General features: G+C 37.7%; 2 protein-coding genes across 2 annotated transcripts in view; both read right to left on the bottom strand.

The window, feature by feature from the left end:
- The window catches only part of MBTPS2 (membrane bound transcription factor peptidase, site 2), a 43,772-nt gene that overhangs the window by 13,021 nt on the left and 17,992 nt on the right, over positions 1 to 12,759 (bottom strand). The window contains exons 4-7 of the mRNA XM_028522414.2: positions 11,241 to 11,344; positions 9,466 to 9,593; positions 1,879 to 1,997; positions 801 to 981 (exon numbers count right to left, since the gene is read on the bottom strand). Coding sequence (XP_028378215.1) covers positions 801 to 981; positions 1,879 to 1,997; positions 9,466 to 9,593; positions 11,241 to 11,344 — 532 coding nt within the window. The remainder of the gene's footprint in view (positions 1 to 800; positions 982 to 1,878; positions 1,998 to 9,465; positions 9,594 to 11,240; positions 11,345 to 12,759) is intronic.
- On the bottom strand, positions 3,957 to 8,453 carry YY2 (YY2 transcription factor). The gene has a single exon (XM_036016993.1). The coding sequence runs from the start codon at positions 7,718 to 7,720 to the stop codon at positions 6,014 to 6,016; it is 1,707 nt and encodes a 568-aa protein (XP_035872886.1). The 5' UTR covers positions 7,721 to 8,453; the 3' UTR covers positions 3,957 to 6,013.

Genomic DNA, 12,759 nt, shown 5'->3' with positions numbered 1-12,759 from the left:
CCTGCATTTTCACAGTTTTTCCATTCACCTGGCACATAACAAAGTGGTGCAACAATTCAAGGTCTTTGCTTCCACTATGTAAAGGTGCTTGGCATGCGGGTCCTGACTTACCCTGCTTTAGGCCTGTTTGTTGCCACAACCGCTGCTATGGCCAAACAAACAGCAGCAGCAGCTGTGCACCTGGGGTCAAAGGCCAGGGCAGCATTAGGAGGAAGCACGTAGGGGAGGGGTGCAGGGCATGGAGGCATGGCTGGAGCGTTCTCACAGTGGCAGTAGGTCTCTATGGTGCCCACCCCCTGCCCCACAGAGTACACAAGTTGTTGTTGTCTTTTATTAAATTCATAAGTAATTAGATACAAGAGTCCTAAAACTCAAATATGATGTTATAAAATTAGGAGTTCCACAATAGTGTATAATAAAGGTAACATACATACTAGTACCTGATTTACCAAGAATATTTACTAGTTTGGGCCCACTGTTACTTTTCTGATTTATTTTACTTTTAAAAAAGATTTTATCTATTTATTTTTAGAGAAGGGGGAAGGGAGGGAGAAAGAGAGGGAGAGAAACATCAATGTGTGGTTGCCCCTCGAACATGTCCTGACTGGGAGTTGAACCGGTGACTCCCTGATTTGCAGGCCAGTGCTCAACCTGCTGAGCCACACCAGCCAGGGACACTTTTCTCATTTGTTTTAAAGAAATTAGAATAAAATAAATCTGTACACATAATCTAAGATTGGTGAATGACAAAGTTCACCAAATTGCTGCTTGAAGTATTACACTGAGGGAAATATACATACCTCTAACTGGGAAGCTTAACTGCTGTAAAGTTGATGCACTTATGCAGTAGCCAATTTGGGGTTCATAGGCAATGGTATCTAGACATTCATTCCAATCTTGAACATTAGTAACAGGACAATCCTGTAGATGGGTAACAAGGTCTCCCACAAAAAGACCTCTGGGTCCAATTGCAGGTGAGTCCTTGGAAAGAGGGCAAAAACAAATCAGATAATGTGTGTAAGCACGCAATGATTAATTTCAGCAAATAATTAAAGACACTGAGTTAAGTAAATATTTTGAGTAATACAGAAAATAATCTAGCTTTGAATCCAAGATATATAATCTCATAAAATTAAAACAAAACCCAACAATTAGTTACTTTTACTACTTCTCCAAGATCTTGAATGTTTTCGCAACTGAGAAAACAAAAACCCACTTGCCAGCTGATAAGACTGAAATGATAGCTTTTTAAAATAAACTGCTATTAAATTTTTTGTGAAAGTAGTTATCAGAAGGCCTTCATTTTCCTGTATCTTCAGTGGATAAAACTGTAAGGCAAGGCCTTATTTAGATACAGTCCCAAATATGCAGGTGATACTGTCGGCATATGAATATGTGAGCCACTTGCTCACAAAGTTAATTTTTCTCTTCCCCAAATCTGAATAGAAAACTTGATGCCATCGGAGTAGTTATTGACTAAGGGAGTGAAATACAGAGTTGAAAACATAAGCTCCCATGAAATGTCCTGGCTGGCTAGCTTAGGTTTCATCTTTCTTGCTTCTTATGAGTAAAGATATCTGACTCAAAAGCAGAGTTATAAAAAATAAACAGTAATAGTAAATGATGCATTTTATCAACAAACTACAGGTAGAAAATGTTGATACTAGTTTTGTAACTAAGAACAGAAACACTTTTTAGTCTTTTTAAAAAGACAGTGTATTTCACCAAACTATTTCATTTGAAAGGGCTGCCAATAATTTCTTCAGGAGAAACTGAGCATTCTATCTATGAGAACTTGAATAAAAGTCCCTCACATAAAATGCTACGTGTTACATCACAAAATCTGATAAAAGAATGCCTAAGTAATCCATCATTTACCTCAGCAACTTCAGTGATAAGCACCCCAACTCCAGTGTAGTAAAAGGGGAGGAGAATCACAGGGAGGAGGACAAGAGCTAAAATACCCAGGAGTGCAAGGACAAAATTATGCCAGATACCTGAAAAGAGAAAAAAAAAGAATAAGCTCAACCAGGGGTAGGAATGACATAGGTATTTGGATCTCATAACACCTGGGCATTCTTATAAATTAGGAAAGTAACCAGAAGAAGCTGTGAGGCACATAGATTTACTCATTAGTACAGCAGACAGATGTTCAGTTAGAGGCCTCTTTCATTTCAGATATTAAAATGTAAAATAAGCATGTTAATACCTTGTGGTAATATAACAATAATAAAATCTATATTCTATCATATATACCTGATATATGTATATATCACAAATAGAATTAATGTCTTCTATTTACTATATCCTCTTTTCAGAAAATGTATACATAATTAATATAAACATACCTGTGATCTTTGAAAGGAATATCAGAGCTATTCAAATAAAAGCTAAGATGAAATAAACATTCTTGCTGAACTGGGGCATGGAAATCCAAATGGTGTTTGAAAAAAGAAATCGTTTTAAGAATTAAACTATTATGGAGAATACTATTGGTGGGCTGAATAGAGTATGTATCTAACATCATGTCACAGACTACAACTACCTCCATCGTACATAGAGTGGTGTGCTGGAGCCTGCTTCTACCAGCATGCCATAGCCAACTGTGTGCATCCCTTCCCAGTTCTTTCAGGGACTCCAAGCTTGCACCTTGAAATTGGCCATGGTGGGACCACATATTTACAAGACAGAAACCAGCAAATGCTACATATCAGAGCTACCTACCCCCCCACCTTCAGGGCCAGGTGTTAAAACATATACCAGCATACCACTATATAACCCCTCCCTGCATACCTAGCCTTCCCTTCTTATATTAGTTTTTGCTACGGGGAAGGGTGGGGGCACTACTAATACCATGAGCAGTGCAATTCTTAGTTGTGTAAGTCTGTCCCTTACATTACAGGATACTTAGCATTCCTGGCTCCATCCATTAAATATCATTAGTGCTCTCCTGTCAGACAACCAAAGAATAGCTCCCACTCCCCACATTCCATACACTCCCAGGAGGGTGAGAGCATCAGTGGTTGAGAGCCAATGTTCTATAGTGAGAGAAATGTAACCTAAAGACATTTCCCAGACTCTCAGGAAGAGTCATATGACTGGTTTTTTTTAAAGATTTTATTTATTAATTTTTTTAGAGAGGGAAGGGAGGGAGAAAGAGAGAGAGAGAAACATCAACGTGCGGTTGCTGGGGGTCATGGCCTGCAACCCAGACATGTACCCTGACTGGGAATCGAACCTGCGACACTTTGGTTCACAGCCCGCGCTCAATCCACTGAGCTATGCCAGCCAGGGCCATACGACTGTTTTGAACAAAAGAATGTGAGTGGAAGTGGTGGGAATATTCCTGTCCTACTGGCTAGAATGCGGGAACTAAACCTGAGTCCACAACATAGAAGCTGCATGTTGGGAATGGCAGAGCTAACTAGACAGAAAAGGCCCGAGTCCCCAAATCATAGAATTATCATATAGCACTGAGCTACTTACATTTATGAGAGTTTAAGCATGTTATTTTTAGCTATTACAATAGCCAGATACTTAGCTAATAGATGTTCCACATACCATATTCACATTGTAAGGATGTAACCCTTCCCCTTTTTGGGTGTTTTAAGTTGTTAAATTCCAAAAATATCCAGAGCAAATCTAGTCCAGGACATATAGGTAAATCATCTTTTCTGTTCTCTAAGTTATTTTTTAAAAACACCAAATGTATCAAGCCATCAGAAAGTATATTTTGCTTTTTCATCCCATTTCTTATATCCACAACAGAGTAACCCATTTTTAAAAAATATATTGACTTAAAATTCATTTCCCTACTAATGACTGTTTAGGCTGTGTTAACTTTGTTGTAGCACACAATGCTACAAGAAATAGCTTTGTTCATATTATTATGCATCTAATTAAATATGCATCTGTAAGGGTATGAAAAATTACATAGAAAAGGAATTGGTATATAAAAAAATATTTGTATTAAAACTGACCTCCAATGAGTTTGTATTAATTTATGTTCTCATAATTGGCATATTTTCCCACCTTCTTTCTAAACCAACACTGGATGGATGCTCCCTTAATTTCATACTTTGACATCTGCTATGTGAAAAGTAAAATGTCTTAATTTCTATTTCTTTAATTATGAGTGAACTTGTACAATTTTCATGTATATTTCTATTAAAAGGCTATTTCTATTTCCTAGAGAACTATTTCTATCCCTTCTCTATTTACATTTTTGACTGGGTTGATTTTGTTTTGTTTTACTACTTTGCAAATATTGTTATTTGCAATATATACATTGAGGAATTTGGTCTTTTGTAAGAGTTATTTAATCATTTCCTCCAGTGTGTTGTTTGCCTTGGTTTATAGTCTTGTCTATTCAGACATTTTAAATTTTGGTGTGTTCAAAGTGTTCCTTTGTATCAAGTCTTTTCCAGTTCAAGATTATAGAAAATAAGCTGTTTTCTTATACTGCTTTCATAGCTTCATTTAAAAAACAAAATTAAAACAAAACACTCACACAAAAAACCACACTAATTCTTTGGCACACTGGAATTTATGCTAATGACACTAATTTTGGAATATGGGTATAACCCTGCCACTCCCCACCCCCCCCACCAAGTTGCTAGTCCCAACACAATTCCACAAAATAATCCATCCTCACTGATTAGATCTGTCACCATTACCATGTTCTAAATTCAGCTCCCCCCATCCCTACCAGGATGAAACAGTCCACCAGGACTGCCTAGATGCTTGCATCCTCACTAACTCTCTCATCAAAACAAGAGTCAGGGTAGCACACAGCAGCAGTGATTCCTGGACTCTCTGGTCAAACTTCTATGTCTTGACAGGGACGCAGCTGGTACCAGACCTACTAGACCACCCCCTGTAGATTCCCAATTTCCCCATGATGGCTAAGAAGCAACCAGAGTGGTTGAAAACAAACATTTCCTTTATTTAAACAACTTCTATCCACTAATGTTTATAAGTACATCAAAGAAATCCACTACAACTTTCACATTACTCACAGCAGGGTTTCTCTCTATTGGCATTTTGGGGCAGATAATTCCTTGTTGTAGATGACGGACTCATGCATTGCAGGATGTTTAGCAGCATCTTTGGCTTCTACTCCCCAGATGCCAGTGGCAACCTCCCCCTTTTTCTCTATTTTGTAGCTACAGTATTTTTACAGGCAATTTTTTTTTATTTTTTTGAACAGGTATTTTATGTTTGCCTTTTCTATTATATAAAGTGTACACATCAAGTGTTAAAAAAGTCAGTATATAAACAATACAACTATAAATGAGCACCACTCTCTAAACAAAGGGGCAAAAAAATTACATTAAATAACACTACTTGGCAGTGTTTGGGGGAATAAAATAACTAAAATAGGTTTAAATTTACTAACACTATTAAATCACACCTAATATTCACTACTACATATATAACTCAATGCAGCTAAAAGACATTTATGCAAAATGTGTTAATATCAAAGAATACAACCAAAATTAAGATATCAAAAACTTATTTAACCTTTTCTAAAGTGTAAGCATATAACTTCATTCTCTTAAAATCTACAGCAAAGTTATAAACCTCCAAAACCCCCCCACACATAGAATTAATTATTAAACATAATTCTAAAAATATAAACATAACTATTTGGAAAACACAGAACTTTAAACATGTATAAACAGGTAAAATTGAATCTGAAAAGTCCCATTTTTAGTACAGTTAGTCGTATTAAAAAGTCTTTTGATGTGAGGTTCATGAATTATCCTCCTGTTAGGATCAAACTTTACCAAAAAACCATATTTTTCAAATAATTATTACAGAACAAGATAAAGCATCTTAACAATGTACTCATATATACATTTTTAAACCTTTTTTACTACTCTATCAAAACATAACATTTTAACAATGTAATCTTATGTATTTTTAACCTTTTAAAGAACCTTTAAAATTATTTTTTACTGATTTACCAAAACATGACCCTTAGGAATCATAAAAGGGTTTTCTCTCCTTTTTACTGACTATCTTTGTTCTTAGCATGCGTGAAGATATGAGATTTCAGGTTAGTTGACTGAGCAAACTTCTTATCACAACCTTCAAAGGGGCACACATAAGGCTTGTCGCCGGTATGGATTCGTACATGTGTACGCAAATTGAAATCCAGGGAAAAGCGTTTTCCGCAGCCTTCAAATGTGCACTGAAAGGGCTTCTCTCCAGAATGCACCAGGTGATGCCGTTTCAGTTTTGAACTCTCAACAAAACCTTTGCCACATTCTGCACATATGTGGGCTTTTGGGCCGTGGGTGTTCAGATGCTTTCTCATAGATGCAATATCTTTGAACATCTTTCCGCAGCCTGTATAAAGGCAAGCTACTGTTCTCGGAACATCATCTTTGGGTTTTTTTGGCCTCGTTTTAGTAAATTCTGCCAGCTGTTTGGGATCTGACAGGTCTATGCCAGGTATTCCTTCAGGAGGAAGTTTCTTTCCCGTCAGGTACTCTGAATAATCAGGTGGTGAGTTCTCCACAACGGGTCCTTCAGTTTCCTGTTCTCCTTCATTGCGTGGGGACCACATGGTGACGGAAAACTCGCCCTCCAGGGTTTTGATAAACACCTCCTTCTGCTCCCACTTCCTGCAGCCTCCCGCCGCCGCCGCCGCCGCGGTCCCTGACCCTGCCACTGTCCCAGCCGCAGGCGCCGCCCCAGCCGCGGTCCTCGCAGCCATCGCGGCCATCCCGGCTGCCGCTGCTGTCCCTGCCGCGGCCGCGCTGCTGCAGGAGCTCTGCTTACCGATGCTGGGCTTGATGCTGGGCTTTTTGCTGCGGTTGCGCTTCTTAGTGTGGCTCTGGGTCGATGACGACGCGGAGGCTTCCAGGGAGGCCAGGACCTGCTGGAAGTAGATGTCTTCCTCCCTCGAGGCGACCATTTGCTGCTCCTGGAAGTTGTGACCGGGCAGGCTGCCTGACTCGCAGTAGCCCACCACCTCCTCCTGGGTCTGTACCATCACCATTTCTTCATTGTGGTCCCCTTGGCTTTGGCTAATGAAGAGCGGGTGCAGCGCAATCAGAGACGAACTGTGGTCGACACCCTGCACCCAACTGCCACCAATATCCTCGTATGCAAAGGTTTCCATCGTCACCGGCTCCATGGGGGTGGTCTGCAGAGGGATATGCTCCACAGGAACAGTCCCCATAGCGAAAGTCTCCAAAGGGATGTCCTCCACAGGAACAGTCCCCATAGCGAAAGTCTCCACAGGGATGTCCTCCACCGGAACATTCCCCACAGCGAAAGTCTCCACTGGGATGTCCTCCACAGGAACAGTCCCCATAGCGAAAGTCTCCACCGGCATGTCCTCCACCGGGATATCCTCCATAGGAACAGTCCCCACAGGGACAGATTCCAGAGGGATGGTCTCCAGGTGGATCCCCTGCAGTTCCACAAACTCGGTAGGCACCTCCGAGTTTTCTGTGGCGATGTAGATAATGTTGTTTGAGGCCATGGCTGAAGGCTCGGAAGAGGACTCCGCTACTGGGCAGCGCGTAGAATCGCAAGGCTGCGGAACAGAAAAGCTGAGGATACGAGCGCAAGCTCCAGAAGCAAGCTCGAGCTCCGAAGATTGGCGCGAATGCCAGAGAACCGCGCGCGCGTAAGTAATTGAGGCGTTAGACGCGGGGGATTCTGGGCATCCTGGTACCCAACGCATGCGCATATCCAAGCTCATACCCACGGACAGCCCCTTCAAGTTTTGAGCGCCACCCTTCCCGCCAGCCTCGTTGCTCTGCCCACCCGCCAAAATGTTGCCTTTTGAACAGTGATTCGGTAACCGGGCTCTTTACTTATTTTTGCTTCTGTTTATATTTCATTTCTGCTTATTTTATACACCACTACCCTCCCTCCCCCGCAAGGTACGTAACAGTATGGGGGGGGGGATACCTTTCTAATATTTATACTTTTTATTTTCCCTCTTATTTAATTGAACTGACCCACATTTACAGACTATTTAATAGTACCAGCGTTAGGAGATAGTAGGATTGCTTGTCTTGTCCTTTAATAGGAATGCTTCTAAGTGTTATACTGTTAGGAAGTAACCAGCTATTTCTACTTTTACTAAGGATTTTTATTTTTTAGCCATTAATAGATGGTGAATTTTGTTAAGTGTCTGTTTAAAAACCTGCTGAGATGAGGATTTTGCTCCCTAACGGTTAATTATGTTTACCACATTCAGAAAAACTACCTAATGTTAAACCTTGCTTTGTTTAGATACACCATGTGTCTGTAGAGTTTTTGGTGCTTTAAAAGATGTATCTGTGATATTGGCTTAAAAAACTTAGTTTCCTTCTCTATACAATCTGGAGAGTTTATACTAAATTGGAATTAAAAAGAAAAATCTCTTCCTTCAAGATTTGAAAGAATCCCACCTATGAAACTTTCAGGGGCATTCTTCTTCAACTTTCTTAATTTCTTATATTGTAATTAGCCCATGTATACATATATTTTTCTATCTCCTCTAGGATTTATTTAGGCTGTTTATTTTTTAATAATCATCCAGGGCTTTAAAATATTTTTTTCAGAGATGAACAAAGAACAGTTTTATAATTTTTAAAATTTTCTCTTTATCACTTGTAATTCCCCATTCTGACGTCTTATTCTGTCTATAAAAGCTTTCACCCATTAATACTTTTTTCTACAAATAACTAACTCTTAGAATTAGTAGCTGTATTTTTCTTTTTTCCAATTTCTTATTTTCTGTCTATATATCCTTACTAATTACATCATTTCTCAACTATTTTATAGTTTTTTTCTCACTCCTTCAGTTGAATGTTCAACAGATACTTTCATTTCTTTTCATAAAAACTTCCTAAGGCAGTGAATTTTCCTTGTAGCCAAACTTGACACATTATTTCATCATCATCTTTAAATATACTGCAATTATGATTTTGAATGAAATTGGACAATTTTTGTTTCATGAGAACTTGAAATTGTGGTGTAGTTTGACATATCTATTTTTATCTTATTAAGAGCTTCAGTGATCTGACTTTTTCATACCTATATGCTATGTGTTGAGAGATGAGTCTCTTTTATGACACCTGTTGTTTTCTTTGTGCTTTTTCCATTTGTTTTGATGGTTTGTTACTTGATACAGTAAGATTCACAGTGATTACATTTTCATCACAGATAATATTCCATATGATTAAGTGCCCCTTTGTCTCATTTAATGATTTAGTCATGTTTTCTATTAACATGGTATGTTTTGCTCGTTTTACTTTAATCTTTTAAAAATGTTGGTTTTAGTTGTTTTTCATAAAGAAACTGGAATGTACATTAATTTGCTCTACTACTTTTGACTGAGATTCTTATAAACTGACTTTATCAACCATAATATGAGATGTTTTCATTGGTGATACAAGTACTTTGCATAAAACTACTAATAACACATAGATGAATAAAATAATTTAAGTCTGTTACCTGCACAAAATATCCTTAGCTGCTGGACTGGTGATATAAGTTGCAAATGAGTGGTGAACAGATCAACAAATGCTCCAGGATAAATAATGAAGAGAAAAATCCCAAAGCCATTAAATCGAACTTGTTCCCTAAGAAATCACATAAGAAAAAGGAATTTAATACTAGTATTGCATTTATCAAATAATGTATATAATCTTAAAACTTCCCACTGTGCTTCAAGTTCTTGCTTAAAAAGCAAGTCTCTCTGGACAGACAAAAAGTTTATGTATCTATATATCTCTATCATAATTTTACTATACAGATTTGGTCATCTATGAAATTGCATTTTATAAAACAGGGCATTCTGAAATAGATGTACAACTTCAAAGTTTTAAAAAACTAGTATGCTGAATAAATAACTTGAAATTAGCCACACATATAAAGAAAAGTTTACTATTTCTATGAGAAACTAAATGAAAAGCCTATTTATGGTTTACTGTATATTATTTTCAAAGGACACAGTAGAAATATAATTCAAGTAAATTATCTAAATACTTATATTTGTCCTTCCTAGCTATTATAAATAAAGGTGGAGGTTTATCTAAGTATGTTCCTGTCGAATTAATGTTAAACTAAGTACAATAAAAAATGCATAATGTTCAGACTGTCCTTAGGAGAACTATTTATTAATTCAGTCTCTAAAAATGGATTTATACTTAATAGCCTTATAAGACTGAATAGTTACTCTAAAATAAATTAACATCTTAATATATTGTGCTATCACTTAGTACTAAGTATATGACTTGTAAAATTCACTTTTTCTTGGCAGTTGTGATTTTATTAACAAATTACCCACAGCATACTATGAGTCATTAAACTGTTAATAATAATGCTTTTATATGTAAAACCCTAAGGGCTGCAATACAAAAAATGCGGATGCAAAGGTGAGAGAGATTTTTTTTAAAAAGTAGCTACTCACTTAAACCACTACACTGTACACCAGTCAAGATGAAGGTTTATTGCTAGTCTATATAGACTCTTGTTCGTAAGTAACTGAAAAGTAGTAAGTGATTAGATCTTCTCATCTAAAACCTTTAATCTGGTCCACATACTGACAAGATAGAATATTCCCATCAGTATGTGTTCCTTATGGCAGTAATTACCAGTGGGAGTGATGGGGAGTTGTGACTCATCTCCCTCATCATGATATTACAGGTTTAGGAGCCTTTAAAATGGTCAGGTATAATTATGATACATTCAGGTAGTTACAACAAGAGGGCATGATACTTGAAGAGTCCCAGGTCTCACCCTCCCTTACCTTCTTCCACTTGGGTGTCTAAACAGGCTATATTTGTTAACAAACCCAGAGCTTTCAGTGTTCTTACTCTAGCTAGCAGAGGCAATAAGCAGAAGCAGGAAAGTATTTCAGCTGATAAGCCAAAGAAAGGACTAAGAAACAGTGCAGAGGTTATCATTCTGACCCAATGATGAATAGAAAGATTAAGTTTCAGGAATGGATGAAAATCATGAAGCACCATAAGGATATAACCATGCTGGCAGAGGGCAAAAGATAGAAAGATCCACATTATAAGTACAGTATGTACATGGTTCATTGAACATATTTATCAATATGTAAATTTCCTCAGCAAAACAGAAGGTGCCTAAAATAATAACAAAGGATAAGCACTGGGTAGTATGCACAGGAAAAAGAACAAATGTAGAAGATTTTAGTAATAACATCTCCTAAATGAAAGCTTCTTTGCATGTAGTAGGGAAAAAAAGGTAAATATCATTACCTAATAGCTGCTATCCCATGTCCAATTTCATGTACAACACCACTAATGAGGACTGCAGCGAAGAAATAGGTCAGTTGGTTGACGGGTAAATTTATACCAGGAACCTGTTCATAGACACAATGACAAATACACACTTGGGTACCAAGAGACCATGATGTTCACTCTGTATTAAAGCTTAAACTTCCAAGCTGAAAGTTCTATAAACTAAAAGTTATGTGAATATTGATGGTTCACTTTTTCATATCTGTCATAATAAAAGTAAAAACACTGGTCAATTTTTTTAGGCAGCTTTTGAACTAAGCACAACACCAATCTAAAGAGAACAGGAAACACCAGGTTAAAAAGTTGAAATTTTAGCTTCCTGAAATCTTCACCACGGGAAAGAATTAGAGGGCCTAGCCAAGCACCAAGGACCAGGGAATGTGAAGTGACACTGAAGGAGTCAGCTGGAAGCCTGATTTGGGAATTCTTGTTACAAGTCCTAGTCCTTCCTCCCTATTGTTATTGCAAGGTTCCAAGTACTTATGTGAGTAATACAGAATATCCCGAACCCCATCAATGAATTTCCCTTTAGTATTCTCAAGTTATATAACAATTAATTAAAAGTAGTGTAACAAAGCACCTTGTTAGTGTGGGAACACCATGCCCTCCATTTCTTTGATTTTATTAGTTTGCCTCGTACATTGGTAGTAGCAAAATGATAAATATTGTATTAAAACTGAAATTTAATGCAGAAGGTACATTTGGAACATACATACATATTAAGAACCTGTGAAGAATGAAGAGTTGTCTTATAATCACGTGTTCCTAAGATGTTGTTTGTATGTGTACATCATTGCATACACAAGGGAAGTATGCTATTTAAGGATTGTGTGATAAATTGTTTTTAGATACCTAAGAATCTGCTTGTAATCCCTTCAAGTTATGTCATCTGTTAAGGAAAGAGTCTATAAATTAGGCTAAGTGGGGCACCCCAGGCATCAGTACTATTTAAATACTGAGCATCTACAGTGATCCCTCACCTATTGCAGGAATTATGTTCCAGAGACCCCCGAGATAGGTGAAAATCCACAAAGTAGCAGCATTATATTTATTATTTATATATATTTTAAGGCTTTATAAACCCTTTCCACGCTCCTATCAACCTTTCCCACTTCTCTTATTAACCTTTTCCACATTCTTTTTTTTATTTTTAAAAGATTTTATTTATTTTTTTATTTTTTTAGAGAGGGAAGGGAGGGAGAAAGAGAGAGAGAAACATCAATGTGCGGTTGCTGGGGGCTGTGGCCTGCAACCCAGGCATGTGCCCTGACTGGGAATCGAACCTGTGATGCTTGGTTCGCAGCCCGAGCTCAATCCACTGAGCTATGCCAGCCAGGGCCCTTTTCCACATTCTTATAAACACTTCATATGCTCTTAAACACTTTATACACGCTTAAACCTATGTAATTTTAACATATAAAATTCTATATGGGTACTCACCAGCGAAGTATACAGTCATCCCTCGCTATATGGCGAC

Source organism: Phyllostomus discolor, chromosome X (genome assembly GCF_004126475.2).
Source record: "Phyllostomus discolor isolate MPI-MPIP mPhyDis1 chromosome X, mPhyDis1.pri.v3, whole genome shotgun sequence".
Lineage (NCBI taxonomy): Eukaryota > Metazoa > Chordata > Mammalia > Chiroptera > Phyllostomidae > Phyllostomus > Phyllostomus discolor.
Note: the sequence above shows the minus strand (reverse complement) of the source record. Positions and strands in the feature narration are given on the sequence as shown.

What these genes read in the sequence shown, in the direction of transcription:
- YY2 (XM_036016993.1), bottom strand. Translation starts at nt 7,720, where the DNA reads ATGAGCTTGGATATGCGCATGCGTTGGGTACCAGGATGCCCAGAATCC.